This window comes from Hylobates moloch, unplaced genomic scaffold, assembly GCF_009828535.3.
Source record: "Hylobates moloch isolate HMO894 unplaced genomic scaffold, HMol_V3 SCAFFOLD_7, whole genome shotgun sequence".
NCBI lineage: Eukaryota > Metazoa > Chordata > Mammalia > Primates > Hylobatidae > Hylobates > Hylobates moloch.
In genome coordinates, this window is record NW_026652282.1 from 69472623 (window position 1) to 69491053 (window position 18431).

Here is an 18431-nt window from a genome sequence, read left to right on the forward strand (position 1 = left end):
TGTGGAAGTCAGTGTGGCGATTCCTCAGGGATCTAGAGCTAGAAATACCATTTGACCCAGCCATCCCATTACTGGGTATATACCCAAAGGACTATAAATCATGCTGCTATAAAGACACATGCACACGTATGTTTATTGTGGCACTATTCACAATAGCAAAGACTTGGAACCAACCCAAATGTCCATCAACGATAGACTGGATTAAGAAAATGTGGCACATATACACCATGGAATACTATGCAGCCATAAAAAGTGATGAGTTCATGTCCTTTGTAGGGACATGGATGAAACTGGAAACCATCATTCTCAGTAAACTATCGCAAGGACAAAAAACCAAACACCGCATGTTCTCACTCATAGGTGGGAATTGAACAATGAGAACACGTGGACACAGGAAGGGGAACATCACACTCCAGGGCCTGTTGTGGGGTTGGGGGAGGGGGGAGGGACAGCATTAGGAGATATACCTAATGCTAAATGATGAGTGAATGGGTGCAGCACACCAACATGGCACATGGATACATATGTAACAAACCTGCACATTGTGCACATGTACCCTAAAACTTAAAGTATAATAATAATAATAATAATAATAAAAAGGAAGATCTTTGAGACAGGGAACCAACAAAAAAAAAAGACATAATCTTCAGTGTCGACCAAATGGATGAATATTTCATCCAGCAGCTGCAGAATACACACTCTTTCTCAGCACATGGATCATTCTCAAGAACAGACCATATGAACAGTCACAGAACAAGTCTTAAAACATTCAAAAAATGAAAAAGTAACAAGCATCTTCTTTGACAATGAAATAAATAACAAAAGAAATTTTGGAAACTATACAAATACATGAAAATTAAACAATATGTTCCTGAATAACATGTTGGTCAATGAAGAAATTAAGAAGAAAAGTGAAAAATTCCTTGCAAGAAATGAAAAAGGAAACACAACATATCCAAACCTATGGGATACAGGAAAAGCAGTATTAAGAGGGAATTTTATAAGTGCCTACATGAAGAAAAAGAAAATCTTCAAACAACCTAAAAATGCATCCAAGAACTAGAAAAGCAGAAGACATCAAACACAAAATTAGTATAAGAAAGAATAAGGATCTGAATAGAAATTAATTAAATTAAAATGAAAAAATTAAGTTGAAAAGGAAGAGCAAACCAAACCCCAAATTAGTAGACGAAAATAAATAGTAAATATCAGAGTAGAAATAAATGATTTTGAAATTAAAAAAGCAATACCAAAGACCAATAAAATAAAAGTTTTTTTTTTTTTTTTTTTTTGAGACAGAGTCTCGCTCTGTCACCCAGGCTGGAGTGCAGTGGCACGATCTGGGCTCACTGCAAGCTCCGCCCCCCAGGTTCACACCATTCTCCTGCCTCAGCCTCCCGAGTAGCTGGGACTACAGGTGCCTGCCACCATGTCCAGCTAATTTTTTCTATTTTTAGTAGAGATGGGGCTTCACCATGTTAGCCAGGATGGTCTCGATCTCCTGACCTCGTGATCCACCTGCCTCGGCCTCCCAAAGTGCTGGGATTACAGGTGTTAAAGGTTGGTTTTTTGAAAAGTTAAACAAAATTGACAAACCTTTAGCCAAGCTAAGAAAAAAAAAATACGAGTAAATAAAATCGGAAATTAAAAATAAGACATTACAACTGATACTGCGGAATGTTAAAGGATCCTCAGTGGCTACTATAAGCAACTATATGACAAATTAATCGGAAAATCTAGAAGAAATGATCAAATTCCAAGAAACATATAATCTACCAAGATTAAACAAGGGAGATATTAAAAACCTGAACAGACCAATAACAAGTAATGAGATCAAAGCCATAATAAAAAGCTTCTCAGTAAAAATACAAACAAACAAACAACAACAACAAAAAGCCGTAGACCCAATGGTTTCAACGCTGCATTGCAACAGTTATAGAAGAACTAATACCAATCCTAGTTAAACTATTCCAAGAAATATAGAAAAAGGGAATACTTCCAAACTCATTCTATGGGTGAAGTATTACCCTGATAACCAAAACTAGACAAAAAAAACCAAAAAAAAAAAAAAAAAAAAAAAAGAGGGAGAGAGAACTATAGGCCAATATATCTGGTGAATATTGATGCAAAAAATTTTCAGCAAAATACTAGCAAACTAAATTCAATAATACAGTAGAAAGATCATTCATCATGACCAAGTGAGATTTACCCCTAAGGTGCAAGGGTGTTTCAACATACAAAATCAAGCAAAGTGAAATATCATATCAACAGAATGAAGTATAAAACCTTTACAATCGTTTCAGTTGACTTGCTGAAAGCATTTGATATAATTCAACATCCCTTCAGGATAAAACTCTTTAAAAAATTAGTGATAGAAGGAGCATAGGAACATATCTCAACATAATAAAAGCCATATACAACAGACCCACAGATAATATCATACAGATGGGGAAAAATTGAAAGATTTCCTCTAACATCTTAAATATAACAAGGATATCTAGTATCACCTTGTTATTCAACATAGTCCTGGAAGTCCTAGCTAGAGCAATCAGAAAACAGAAAGATATAAAGGGCAGCCGAATTGGATTGGAAGAAGTCAAATTATGCTTGTGTGCAGATGATATGATCTTATATTTGGAATCATGTAAAGACTCCACAAGAAAACATTAGAAGGAATAAAGAAATTCAGTAAAGTTACAGGATACAACATCAACATACAAAAATCGGTAGCATTTCTAAATGCCAATAGTGAACAATCTGAAAAAGAAATAAAAGCGATCCAATTTATAATGGACACAAATACACTTAAATACCTAGAGAGTAACCAAAGAACTGAAACATCTTTATAATAATGACAACTATAAAACACTGATGGAAGACAATGAAGAGGACACCAAAAAATAAAAAAAAATACTCTATGTTCATGGATAGAAAGAATCAGTATTGTTAACGTGCACATAATCCCCAAAGCAATAAAGATTCAACGCAATCCCATTCAAAATACCAATGACATTCTTCACAGAAATTAAAAAAAAATTCTAAAATTTACAGGGAACCACAAAAGACCCAGAACAGCCAAATTTATCCTAAGCAAAAAGATTAAAAATGGGGAATCACATTACCTGACTTCAAATTATACTACAGTGCTATAGTGACTAAAAGAGCATGGTACTGGCATAAGAACAGACACATAAATCAATGAAACAGAATAGAGAACTCAGATCTAAATCCACACACCTACAGGGAACTCATTTTTGACAAAGCTTCCAAGAACATATACTGGGAAAAAGACAATATCTTCAATACATGGTGCTGAGAAAACCGGATATGCATATGCAGAAGAATGAAACCAGACCCCATCTCTTGCCATAGATAAATATCAAATCAAGGATTGAATACTTAAATTTAAGACTGCAAATTATGAAACTACTACTACTACAAAAAAAACATTGGGAAAAATCTTCAGGAAATTTGTCTGGGTAAAAATTTCTGGAGCAATACTGCACAAGGAGAGGAAACCAATGCAAAAATGGACAAATGGAATCACATCAAGTTACAAAGCTTCTGCACAGCAAAGGAAACAATCAACACAGTGAAGAGACCACTCAGAGAATGGGAGAAAATATTTGCAAACTACCCATCTGGCAAGATATCAATAACTAGAATATATAAGAAGCTCAAACAATTTTATAGAAAAATATCTAATAATCTGAACAAAACAACGGCAAAAGATTTGAGTCGATGTTTCTCAAAAGAAGACATAAAAATGACAGAGGTATATGAAAATGTGCTCAACATTACTAATCATCAGATAAATGCAAATCAAAATTACAATAAGACATCATCTCACCACGGTTAAAATGGGTTATAGCCAAATGACAGTCAATAGCAAATGCTAATGAGGATGTGGAGAAAAGGGAGCCTTTGTACAATGTTGGTAGAAATGTAAATTAGTACAACCACTATGGAGAACAGTTTGGAGGTTCCACAAGAAATTGAAAATTGAGCTACCACATGATCCAGCAGTCCCACTGCTGTGTATATATCCAAAAGGAAGGCAATCAGTATATCAAAGAGATAGCTGCACTCCTATGTTGCAGCGCTGTTTGCAATAGCTAAGATTTGGAAGCACCTGTCCATCAGAAAATGAATGAATCCTGCAAATGTGGTAAATATACAAAATGAAATACTATTCAGTAATGAAAAAAATGAGATTCAGTCATTTGCAACAACATGGATGGAACTGGAGAGCATGAAGTGAAATAAGCCAGGCACAGAAAGGCTAACATCTCATGTTTTCACTTATTTGTGGGATCTACAAATCAAAACAATTGAATGCATGAACATAGAGAGTAGAAGAATGGTTACCAGAGGCTGGGAAGGGTAGTGGGGAGGTGCAGGGGATGGAGGGGTAAGGATGGTTAATGTATGAAAAAAAATAGAATGAATGAGACCTACTATTTGATAGCACAACAGGGTGACTGTAGTCAATAATAAATTAATGGTAATTTATTTTGAAATAACTTAAGGAGTATAATTATATTGTTTGTAACTCAAAGAACAAATGGTTGAGAGTTTGGATACTCCATTCTATATGATGTGATTATTAAGCATTGCATGCCTGTATGAAAACATCTCATGCACCCCATAAATATATACACCTACTATGTACCAACAAAAATTAAAAATTAAAAAATTTTAAGAAAAAAAGACTTCTAAAAATGTCAAACAATCACAAGTGGCGTGTATGTGGAGAAAAGGGAACTCTCGTACACTGTGAGTGAAAATGTATATTGGTACAGCTATTTTATGAACAACAGTATGAAGACTCCTCAGAAAATTAAAAATAGAACTACCATATAATTTGGCAATCCCGTTCCTAGTTATATACTTAAAGGAAATGAAATAAGTACCTCAAAGAGATATCTGCACTCTCATGTCATTCACTGCAACCAAGATATGAAAAGAACATAATTGCCTGTCAACAGATGAATGAATAGAGAAATTAAGGTATACATAATGAAATATTTTTCCGCCTTTAAAAAGAAAGAAACACTGCCATTTGTGACAACAGAAGTAAACCTGGAGTACATTATGCTAAGCAAAATAAGGGCTGACACAGAAGGAAAAATACTGCATGATTTCACTTATATTTGGAATCTTACCAAGTCAAACACATAAAAATAGAAAGTAGAACAATGGTTATTAGGGGTGGGAGATATGGGGAAATGGGAAGATGGTCAAAAGGCATAAAGTTGCAGTTATGTAGGATAAATAAATATAGAGATGTAATGTATAGCATGGTGACAATAGTTAATCAAACTGTGCTGTATATTTTCAAGTGATTTCACAGAGTAGATTTCAGGTGCTCTCCCCAAAATAACAAATAGTAACTATGTGAGGAGATAGATATGCTAATTGCTTGAGTGTAGTAATCATTTCATTATGTATGTCTATATCGAAACATCACATTATACACCTTAAATATATACAATTTTATTTTAAAAATAAAAATATTAAAAATAGAAGCTGAGAAAAGGTGAGTGTGTTCCGGAAATCTGCTGTACAACATCATGCCTATAATTAACAATACTGTATTTTCCCTCTTATAATTTTTAAGATAGTAGCTTTTATGTTAAGTGTCCTTATCAGAATTTATAAAAAATATTAATGGAATATTGTACATATTTTTTATCATAGTAATTCTTTGAAATCCAATATGTATTTTGCACCTACAGTACTTGTTAATTTGAAGACTAAGTATTCATCACACAAGCTTGATCTACATTACCTTTCATAAGATTTACAGTTCAAGAAGTAGATTCAAATACTCAGCTTCTCCAATAATTGAATTTAAGAATCGCTTTTAAGAGCTTTATTTAGGTTTAATTAACATACAATAAATTGCATATATTTAATCTGTACAATTAGATGTTTTGATATGTGTATGCACTAAAGAAACTATCACTAAATCAAGATAATGAACATAAACATCACGCCCCAATGTTTTCTAATGCCTTCTGTTAATCAACTTTCCCTTTCCTTTTCTTCTGTCTCACCAGTCAATGAATGATTATGGTTACTAGTTTGCATTTTCAATAGTTATATATAGATCAAGGCATACAGTATGTGCTCTCTTTTTAATCTGGTTTCCTTCACTTGTCATGATTATGTTGAGATTCATTCATGTTATTGGGCATATCAACAGTTCATTTTTTTAATTGTTGTGTAGTATTTTTCCTATATAGAAATGCACAATTTGTTCATTTACCTGTTAGTGAACAGTTGGTTTGTTTCCAGGTTTTGGTTATTATAAATAAAGCTGATATATAAGAAAGAAAGAAAGAAAGAAAGAAAGAAAGAAAGAAAGAAAGAAAGAAAGAAAGAAAGAAAGAAAGAAAGAAAGAAAGAAAAAGAAAGAAAGAAGGAAAGAAAAAGAAAGAAAGAAAGAAAGAAGAAAGCTGATATAAACATTTATGAACAAGGCTTTGTATGGATATGTGCTATAAATTATCTTGGGTAAAATACATATCAGTAGACTAGCTGGATGATACGATGAATGCATGTTTAGCTCTTTTAGAAATTGTCAAACTGTTTTAAAGAGTGTTTTAACATTTCTGGCAGTCTCAGGGTTCCAATTCTTCCACATCCTCATCAACATTTGGTATGATCAATCTTCAATTTTAGCCATTATAGTGTGTGTCTAGTGGCCGAACTGTAGTTTAAATTTACATTTCCCTTATGATTAATGGTATTAAGCACCTTTTCATCTGCTTATTTGCCATCTCTATATCTCCTTTGGTGAAGTGTCTTTCAGTTTTTAGCCCATTTTTTATCGGGTTTGTTCCCTTATCGAGTTTTGAGTATTCTTTGCATATTCTAGAAACAGATCCTTTTATCAGATAGACCTTCTGTTATATGTTCTATTTGGGCTTGTCTTTTCATTATCATAACCCTGTCTTTCTATAAAATAACTTCATTGCAGTACATTTGACATATACCACAGTTTTCCCATTTCAAGGGTACAATTCAATTATTTTTAACAACTTTGTTGAGTTGTGCAAACATCACATATTAAGTATTAGAACATTTTAATTTCCCCAATAATATCTCTCATGTTCATTTCCATTTACTTCACATTCCCATCCCTAGCCCCAGAAAACTCTCGTCTACTTTCTGTCTCTATGAATTTGTATTTGTCCTTCGTGGACATTTTACATAAATAGAATCATACAATATGTGATGTCATGTGTCTGGTTTCTGTCACATGATAGAAATCACATAATATCTTTGAGGTTCATATATGATGCATCATGTGTCAGTAGTTAACTGACAATAGGCTTTCCATAGATGTATTTTAACAGGTAAGGAAGTTCCACTCTATTCCAAGGAAACAGTGTCTTCAGAGAAGCAAGAGTTTTTGATTGTGATACATTCTAATTTATCAATTTGCTATTTTATGAATCATGCTTTTAATGTGAAATCTAAGTAATCTTTGCCTAGCCAAAAGTGGCAATTTTTTCTCTATGTTTTATTCTAGGTGTGTAAAATAACTGTAGTTCCTATGATTATGTCTACAATCCATTTTGAGTTAATTTTTATATGTGGTGTGTGCTATGGTCCAAAATTCATTTTTTGCCTGTGGATATTCAATCATTTTAAAACCATTTGTTGAAAATACTACCCTGTTTCCACTGAACTGAATCCACAACTTTTTTAAAAAATAAATTGTCTAACTCCATATCCTGTTTCACCGATTTATTCATCTAATTCCAATAATACACTGTTTTTATTCCTATAGCATTGTAATAAGTTTTGAAAACATGAAGTGTTATCCTGTCAATTATATGTTTTTTCAAAGTTGTTTTGGCTATTTCTAAGTAATTTTAATTACCATATAAGTTTTAAAAATCAGTTTGTAATTTCCTACAAAAAGTGACCTGAAATTTTGATTAAAGTTGTTCTAAATCTATAAATAATTGTGGGGAAAATGATATCTTAGCATATTAGAAATTTTGTCCCATGGAAAAAAAGGCATATCTCTCCATTAAAACCCTTCTAAATTTTTTCACAAATATTTTATAGTTTTCAGGGCAGAGGTTTTGCATAGCTTTTGTCAGATTTATCCCTCAGTATTTCATATTTTACGTTATTTTCAAATATATCTTTAAAATTTCAATTTCTGATTTTTTTTGGTAGTTTATAAGCACACAATTGGTTGTTGTGTATTGAACGTGTATCCTGTAATTTTGTTAATCTCACTTATTAGCCTTAGTAGCTTTTTAAATTAAATACCATGGGATTTTATATATAAATTATCATGTCTTCTGGAAATAAAGACACATTCATTTCTTCTCTTCCAGATTGGATACCTTAAATTTTTCTTGCCTTACTGCATTGTCTAGAACCTCCAGTAAAATGTTGAATATAAATTGTAAAAGGGGACATCCATGACTTTTACTTGACCTTAGTGGGGAGGTATTCACTCTTTCACCATTAAGTATAACGTTATGGACGTGTTTTTTATACATACATTCTACAAAGTTGAGAAAGGTCCATTTTTTTTTTTTTTTTTTTTTGAGACGGAGTCTCGCTCTGTCACCCAGGCTGGAGTGCAGTGGCGCAATCTCGGCTCACTGCAAGCTCCGCCTCCCGGGTTCACGCCATTCTCCTGCCTCAGCCTCTCCGAGTAGCTGGGACTACAGGCACCTGCCACCACGCCCGGCTAATTTTTTGTATTTTTAGTAGAGACGGGGTTTCACCGTGGTCTCGATCTCCTGACCTCGTGATCCGCCCGCCTCGGCCTCCCAAAGTGCTGGGATTACAAGCGTGAGCCACCGCGCCCGGCGAGAAAGGTCCATTTTTTTGCAATGGAAAGGACAATTAAAAAAAAACTAGCTGTATATTTAAATGGACAAATAGTAATTGCACATATTTGTGGGGTACATAGCTATGTTTTGATACATTTCATGTATAGTGATCAGATCAGTGTTATTATCATATCCATCCTCTCAAACATTTATCACTTATTTTTTTTCGGAACATTCAATATCCTTCTTTTAGCTATTTGATACTAATAACTAATTTTTAACCATAGTCATCCTACAGTGGTATAGAACACTAGAGCTTAGTCCTATTTAGCTGTAATTTTGTCTCCTTTAACAAATCTCTTCATATCATCCCTTTCGCCTTACTATTTCCAGCCTCTAATATCTTCTGTACTACTTTGGCTTGTGTGAGATTACTTTTTTAGCTTTCAAATATGAGTGAGAACATGTGGTGGTTAACTTTCTGTTCCTGACTTATTTTATTTAAAATAATGTCTTATAGTTCCATCAATGTTGACATGAATGACAGAATTTAATTCTTTCTTATGGTTGAATAGTATTCGATTGTGTATATATACCACATTTTCTTTATCCATTCATCTGTTGTTGTACACCTAAGTTGACTCCATCTCTTGGCTATTGTGAATTAGTGCTGCAATAAACATATTGGTACAGATGTCTCTTCTATGAAATGATTTATTTTCCTTTGGATAAATACCCAGTAGTGGAATCGCTGGATCATATAGTAGTTTTACTCATATTTCTTTGAGAAACCACCAGCTGTTTTCCATAGTGGTTGTACTAGTTTAAATTCCCACCAACAGTTTATAAGAGATCTCTTTTCTCTGCATCCTTGCCAGCATTTGTGATTTTTTTTTTTTTTGGTCTCTTTGATAATTGCCATCCTAATAAAGTAAGGTGTTAATACATTGTGGTTTTGATTAGTATTTTCCTCATGATTAGTAATGTTGAAAATTTTTTCATATACTTGTTGACAATTTCTTTTTTTCTCCCTCTTTCTTTCTTTATTCTTTTTTCTCTCTTTTTTTAAATTTAACTTTATGTTTACACTTTTATTTTAGGTTAAGAATACATGTGCACATTTGCTATTTAGGTAAGTTGCATATCACAGGGGTTTAGAGTACAGAGTATTTTGTCACTCAGGCAATAAGCATAGTATATGATAGGTAGATATTTTATCCTCACCCTCCTCCCACCTTCCACCTTCAAGTAGGTACTATTGTCTGTTATCCCTTCTTTTTGTCCATATGTACTTGATGTTTAGTTTTCACTTGTAAGTGAGGCCGTGTGGTATTTTGTTTTCTGTTCCTATGTTAGTTCGCTTAGGATAATGGCCTCCAGCTCCATCCATATTGCCTTTTTTTTATGGCCACGTAGTATTTGATGGTGTATATGTACCACATTTTTTAAATTTAGTCAACCATCGATGGGCACTTATAGTTGATTTCATGTCTTTCCTATTGTGAATAGTGCTGTGATGAACATACACACGCATGTGTCTTTATAGTCGAATGATGTACATTCCTTTGGGTATATACTAAATAATGAGATTGCTGAGTCAAATGGTAATTCTGTTTTAAGTTCGTTTAGAAATCGCCAAAGTGCTTTCCACAATGGCTGCACTAATAGACATTCCCACTAGCATTGAATCTGTGGATTGCTTTGAGGAGATGGCCATTTTGACAATATTGATTCTTCCTATCCATGAACATGGAATGTTTTTGCATTTATTTGTGTCATCTTTGGTTTCCTACAGCTGTGTTTTGTAATTCTCATTGTAGAGATATTTCACCCCTCTTGTTAGCTGTATTCTTAGGTTTTTTTTTTTTTTTTTGCGGCTAATGTGAATGGGCTTGTGTTCCTGATTTGGCTGTCAGCTTGGATGTTCTTTTTGTATAGAAATGTTATTGATTTTTGTACACTGCTTTTGTATCTTGTATTCTGCTTACATTATTTATCAGACAAAGGAGCTTTTGGGCAGAGACTATGGGGTTCTTTAGGTATAGAACCATATCATCTGCAAACAGAGATAGTTTGACTTTCTCTCTTCCTACTTGGATGGTTTTTATTTCTTTCTCTTTCTTGATTGCTCTGGCCAGGACTTCCAGCACTATGTCGAATAGGAGTGGTGGGAGGGGGCATTCTTGTGTTGCTCTGGTTTTCAAGGGGAATGCTTCCAGCTTTTGCCCAATCAGTATAATGTCAGCATACCTGTTGGCCATTTTTTTGTCTTCTTTGAGAAATATCTTTTCAGGTTATTTGTTCCTTTAAAAATTTGATTTTTTTTTCTGTTGAGATGTTGCAGTTTTTAAAACTATTCTGGATACTAATCTGCTGTTGGGTGAGCAGTTCGCAAATATTTTTCCCATTCTTTAGGTTGACCTTTAACTCTGTTGTTTTCTTTGCAATGCAGAAACGTTTTAGTTTGATATAATCCGATTTATTTTTTCTTTGGTTGCCTGTGCCTTTGAGGTCTTATTGATAAAATGTTTTCTTAGACCTGCTGTTTGTTCTATTTGTTGGGAAAATGTCCTGAAGCACACTACCTATGCTTCTTTCTAATAGCTTTGTAGCTTGAGGTCTCTCATTTAGGTATTTGATCCATTTGTAGTTGATTTTTATTTTTGTGTGAGAGGAGGTCTAATTTCATTCTTCTGCAGGCAAATATCCAGTTTTTCCATCACCATTTATAGAAGGCTTTTCTTCTCCCAATGAGTGCTCTTGGCACCTTTGTCAAAAATCATCTGGCTGTAAGTATGTGAATTAATTTATGTGTCCTCTCCTCTGTTTTATGGTTCTATGTGTTCGTTTTTATATCAAAACAATGCTGTTGTGGTGACTACAGCTTTGTAGCATATTTTGACGTTTGGTAGTGTGATGCCTCCTGCATTGTTCTTTTTACTCAGTATTGCTTTGGCTATTCTGGCTCTTCCTTGGTTCCATATAAATTTTAGGATTATTTTTTCTATTTCCATAAAACATTTCATTGGTACTTTGATAAGTATTTTATTCAATCTGTAGATTCCTGTGGGCAGTATAGTCATTCTAATGATATTGATTCTTCCAGTCCATGAGCTTGGAATGTGTTTCTATTTATTTGTGTACCCTTCAATTCCTTTCATCAGTGTTTTGTTTTTTTTTTTTTTAATTGCAGTTCTTTCAACTCCTTGGTTAAATTTATTTCAAGGTATTTTATTTCTTTCAGTTATTGTAAATAGCATTGTCTTCTTGATTTAATTCTCATCCTGTTTGTTGTTTATGCATAAAAATGCTACTGAATATGTATGTTGATCTTGTATCCTGCAACTTTACTGAATTTGCTTATCAGTTTTAAAGAGTTTTGTGTTTGAGTCTTTAAGTTTTTCTATGTATGAGATCACATTGTCTGTTAAAAAAGGATAATTTTAATTTGTCCTTTCTAATTTGAATGCTCTTTTTTTTTTAATCTTACCTAGTCACCACGGCCAAGACTTTTAGTACTATGCTGAATAGAATTGATAAAAGTGGGAATCCTTGTTTTGTTCCAATTCTTAGAAGAAAGGCTTTCACCTTTTTTCCATTCATTATTATTTAGCTGTGAATTTTTCATATATGACCTTTATTGTGTTGAAGTATTTTCTTCTATATTTAATTTATCAAGAATTCAAATAAATAATGGATGCTGAATTTTATCAAATGCTCTTTCTGCATCTATTGAGATAATGTTTTCTTCTTCATTCTATTCATGTGATGTAACATGTTTACTGATTGTGTATGTTAAATCATTCTTGCTTTCCTGGGATAAATCTCATTTGATCATGGCATATTTTTTGATATATTATTGGATTAATTTTGCTAGTTTTTTATTGAGGATTTTTGCATCTATGTTCTTCAGTGATATTGGCCTGTTGTTTTCTTTTTCGGTTGTATCATTGTATGCTTTTGGTATCAGTATGCTGGCCACATACAATGTGATAGGAAGAGTTCTCTCCACTTTGATGTTTTGGTATAGTTTGAGAATAACTGGTAATAATTCTTCTTTAAAGGTGTGGTAGAATTCAGTGATGAAGCCATTCAATCCTGGACTTTTATTTGTTGGAAAATTTTTTATTATTAACTGAATCTCGTTATTTTTATTTGTCCCTTCAGATTTTCTATATCTTCTTGGTTCAATGTTAGTAAGTCCTATGTATCCAGGAATTTATTCATTTCTTTCAGGTTTTCTAATTTTTAGGCATGTTGCTGTTCATAGTAGTTTTAATGATCCTTTTTATTTGTGTGGTATCCAGTATGACATCTCCTTTTGCATTTCTGATTTTATTTCCTTGGGTCTTCTCTATTTCTTTCTTAGTCTAGTTAAGGGTTTGTCAATTTTGCCTATCTTTTCAGAAAACTTTTTGTTTCATTGATATTTTATATATTTTTTAGTTTCCATTTCATTTAGTTCTCTGATCTTTTTTATTTCTTTCCTTCTACTAATTTTGGATTTGGCTTGTTCTTGATTTTCTACTTACTTAAGAAAAATGCATTTTAACTTGATTATTTGATTTTTTTTTCTAGTTTTTGATATAGACATTTATTGCTATTACCTTGGCTTTAGTACTGCTTTTGCTGTGACCCATAGGTTTTGGTATGTTGTGTTTCTATTTTCATTTGTTTGAAGAAATTTTAAAATTGTATTCTTATTTTCTCCCTTCACCCGCTAGTCATTCAGGAGCATGTTGTTTATTTTCTGTGTATTTGTATAGCTTCAATTGTTTCTCTATTATTGATGCTCAGTGTTATTCCATTGTGGTCAGATAAGATATTTGATATGATTTTAACTTTTAAAAATGTGTTGAGACTTGTCTTGTGCCCTAACCTATAGTTAATCCTGGTGAATACACCACATGCTGATTAATGTGTATTCTGCAGCTGTTGGATGAAAATGTTTTGTAAATGTTTGCTAGTTTTTTTTTTTCGTCCATGGTACAGTTTAAATGCATTGTGTGTTTTTGTTGTTGTTGTTAATTTTCTTTCTAGATGATGTGTCCAATACTGAGAGTGAGGCATTGTAGTTCTCAACATTTATTGTATTACAGTCTATCTATCCTTTTAGATTTAGTAATAGTTGCTCTATGTGGGTCCTCCAGTATTGGATGCATATATATTTATCCAACTATATGCTGTCTACATAAATTCATCTCACCTGTAGAGACATGCATAGAGTGAAAGTTAAAGGATGGAAAATGATATTCCATGCAAATAGAAACCAATAGCAAGTATGAGTAACTATATCTATATTGGATAAAACAGACTTCAGTAAAAAGCTGTAAAAAGAGACAAAGGCAACCATTATATAGTAATAAAGATAATAATTTAATTCAAGGAGCAATCTTCAATTGTTTCCAGTCTAGTTTGGTCACTACCTTAGGAGACTTTTTTTTTAAGAGACGGGACCTTGCTATGTTGCCCAGTCTGGACTTGAACTACTGGGCTCAAGCAATCCTCCCACCTCAGCCTCCCAAGTAGCTGGGACTACAGGCACACACAATAATGCTTGGCTTTTTAAAAACATTTTGCAGGCAGTCACTGGGTTATGTTTAACATGCAAGTCCTGGCCTACTTTTATTGGCTATGGTTCCAATAATAGTTCAACTTTCATAACTTCCGTGGTGTTATTTTCATCTGCTTGATTTACCTAGTTCCACTAGAGCTTCCAGTAATCCCTACTGGTGCCACCTAAGAGGACAGAAGGAGCTGATCTAGACCAGGCACATGTGAGGAGATACCTACCCCCATTGGTGTTGCCCAACAAACTAGTGTCCTTCGGTGGAAAATGGAATCTCCATACTTCAGGAATACATAGCACACTTTTTAGACTAGTTGCCCATTGTGGCTTGGTCCCTCTTCCTCTTGCCAATAAGCCACTTGTATCTCTAGGTAGAGGAAGTAATTATCTTGCTTCCAGGAGTCAAGAGACTAAGCTACTCTTTGTGCCAATATCTTCCTTGATATTACTGCCTGGTGTCTCCTGATGAGGGAGAGAATGTCCTGGTCTAGCAGGAATGGAGAGTAGTTCTCCCGACTGCTTATTGTCAGCAAAACTTCCAGTTAATCTTCTTTGTCAAAGTTGCCAGGCTCACTTCATATTGTTCTTGAGATTCTGCTCCAATTGGTGGCAGATGGGGGATGGGGAATGAGCCTACCAAAGCTTTCTTGTATTGCTAAGGTGGGGGACATGAGGTTCCCAGCTTGAATCTCCTTTTAATATTAAGTGGGGGACCAGAACACCCTGTAGTTCCTCTAATTCCTGGAGTTCTTAATGTGTCACTTTATTCTTTCATCTTTTCAGAATTCTCCTTTGGTGGCCTCTTACATTATTTTCACAGTTTATAGTTCTACTTTTTGGGGAAGAAAATGGATAAAGGAATAAGACAATCTTGGCCAATACTGAAGTCCTAGCTTCATTTTTATGTATCCTATCCATTATAAAATAACTTGGGTTATCTTTCTTTTTATTTACTTATTTTTCTAATTTCAACTCTTATTATAGATTAAAGTGTACATGTGCATGAGTAAACTGCGTAATGGTGAGGCTTCAGGTCCCAGTGATCCCACATCCAGACCATAAGCATAGTACCCAACAGGTGGTTCTTCAGCCCACACCCCCTCCCTCCCTCCCACATGTAGTGAGCCCCAGTGTCTGTTGTTCTTATCTTTATGATCATGTGTATTCAATGTTAAGTTCCCACTTAAATGTGAGACCATGTGGTATTTGGTTTTCTGTTCTGGCATTAGGTCATTTGGGAAAATAGCCTCCAGCTACATCTATGTTGCTGCAAAGGACATGACTTTATTCATTTTTATGACTGCATAGTATTCTATGGTGTATATGTACCACATATACTTCACTGTTGGTGGGCACTTAGGTTGATTTTATGACTTTGCTATTGTGAATAGCACTGTAATGAATATATGGCTGCATGTGCCTTTATGATAGAATGAATTATTTTCCTTTGGGTATATACCCAGTAGAGGCATTGCTGGGTCAAATGGTAGTTATATTTTAAGTTCTTTGAGAAATCTCCAAGCTGCTTTCCACAGTGGCTGAACTAGTTTGCATTCCCAGCAACATTGTATTTTATTTTCTCCATTGACTAAGGAGAATCAGTTCTGGTTTTTTCTTTTGTTTTGTTTTTTTGTTTTGCCTTTTTAATTATTGCTATTCTGACTGGTGAGAGATGGTATCTCATTGTGGTTTTGATTCGCATTTCTCTGATGACTAGTGATGTTCAGCATTTTTTTCATGTTTGTTGACCTCTTGTATATCTTCTTTTGAAAACTGCCTGTTCATGTCTTTTGCTCATTTTTACTTAGACTGATTTTTAGCTTGTTGATTTGTTTACGTTCCCTGTAGATTCTAGCTGTTAGACCTTTGTCAGGTGCATATTTTACAAATATTCTCTCCCATTCTGTAGGCTGTCTTTTTACGCTGTTGGTAATTTTTTTGTTGTTATGCAGAAGCTCGAGTTTAATTGGGTCCCATTTATCTATTTTTGGTTTTGTTGTGATTGTTTTTGGTGAGTTAGCCATAAATTCTCTGCCAAAGCCAATGTTGAGCAGGGTATTCCCTAGGTTTTCCTCTAGGATTTTTATAGTTTTCAGTCTTACATTTAAATATTTAATCCATCTTGAGTTAATTTTCATATGAGAGGTAGGGGTCCAGTATCATTCTTCTGCACATGGCTAGCTAGTTATTCCAGCACCATTTATCGAAAAAGGAGTCCTTTCCCTATTTATTATTTCTGTTGATTTTGTCAAAGATCAGACCATTGTAAGGTGTGCAGCTTTATTTCTGGGTGCTTTATTCTGTTCTACTGGTCTATGTGTCTGTTTTAGTATCAGTACCATGCTGTGTTCATTACTGTAGCCTCATAGTATACTTTGAAGTCAGGCAATGTGATATCTCCTGTTTTGTTCTTTTTGCTTAGGATTGCTTTGGATTATTTGTCTTTCTAAAAGTCGATTCATGTATCTTTTATGATTAAAGCCTTTTAATGTTTTCCTATCTGGGGACCAGTCACATCAAAATCTCCTGGGATATTTGCCAAAATGCAGATTTATTGGTCTTACACACAAAAATGAATGAGATTCTTTGAGAAAGCACAATTTTACTGAAGTTCTGTTATATTAACATTTTAAAAATTACAACAGTTGTATCAGAAATCTAGAGCACAAAATAAGATTGGTAAACCTTAATTACTCATCATTTCTAAATACTGACTTGCACTAAAAGAAAATAGTAAAGTAAATTATGTAATACTGATTGAGATTTTTATATAAATTATGATTCAATTGATCAAATTAATTGGGTTGATTAGATGTAGAAAAAATCATATTTTATGAATTATTTTGGAGTCACTTTTAAAACTGAGAAAACTGCCCATGGATTATATGGTGTGCTGATTACTACATTATAATTAAGATTACATTTGCAGTATATGTAAATATTATGATCTTGAAATATGTCTTTTGAGACAATGTAGTCCTATCAAGGTTCAGTTTTGCCAGCTTTACAAATATGATGGCAATTTTCTCAATGGCATTTTTACTAACAGCACAAGGGGAAACCCATTTGCTGCTTTAAATGAAAGATTACTTACTGCTCTTTTTCTAGAACACCCTGTAATCCAAGGCACAGTAAGGTTTCCTGAAATCTGTGAAAACAATAAATGGAATCTCAGTAAGCTATTTATTGACAGTACTTGGAATGTTGATCAATACCAAAGATTTCACACACTATTTCAAGATAAATCTGCATTCAGAACATATTCCCCATGTATAAAATGTTGTTTCCTTATTGAACTCAACAGATTTTAAGGGGTCTTTCTTGGTGAAAAAAAATTGAGAAGTGGTGCAGACTTCTGGGAATTCAAAAAAAAAGGTTCTAAGGCATTGTTGGGAGCCCTACGATTGTTGGGACTCTGTTGCAAGTTTTAAAATCTATAGATAATACAATCGTTTTAATAAAAATTCAATGCTTTTTGAAGCAAAGAAGTTACAAGAAGTATAGAATACAGCAGGCCCCCGTATCCACAGATAACATACTCTGAGACACCCAGCGGATGTTTGAAACTGCAGAGAGTACCGAACTCTATATATACTATATTTATTCTTATACATACATGCTTATGAAAAAGTTGAATTATAAATTAGTTAAGAAATGAACATAGTAATAAAATAAAACAGTTATGACAAAATACTGTAATAAAAGTTATGTGAATGTGGCCTTTCTCGAAATATCTTATTGTACTTCACTGCAAGTTACTGTAACCATGAAAAACAAAACCATAGATAAGGGAGGACTACTGTAGTCACATTTTAAATAGGGCTTTACCACAAAGCAAGAGATGACTTCATAATGAATGGTGTGAGCTATTAACTACTTAAACACATTACCTCTATTTACTTTTTAAACTCAGCACTGACTAATGGATTTATTGCTACATGTGTTTTCTTAATACAAATCTTAGACCTACAGTATAAATGACTGAAACAATGTTTCTCCAAATAGTGGCCTCAATAGAATTCTATCCACTGTTCCCTACACTCTTTCTTGCA

The 18431-nt window shown here is 33.7% G+C and overlaps 1 protein-coding gene across 1 annotated transcript in view; it reads right to left on the reverse strand.

Moving 5' to 3' along the window:
• Positions 1 to 18431, reverse strand: part of HDX (highly divergent homeobox) — a 178549-nt gene that overhangs the window by 98773 nt on the left and 61345 nt on the right. Inside the window, exon 4 of the mRNA XM_032756218.2 lies at positions 17474 to 17527. Coding sequence (XP_032612109.1) covers positions 17474 to 17527 — 54 coding nt within the window. The remainder of the gene's footprint in view (positions 1 to 17473; positions 17528 to 18431) is intronic.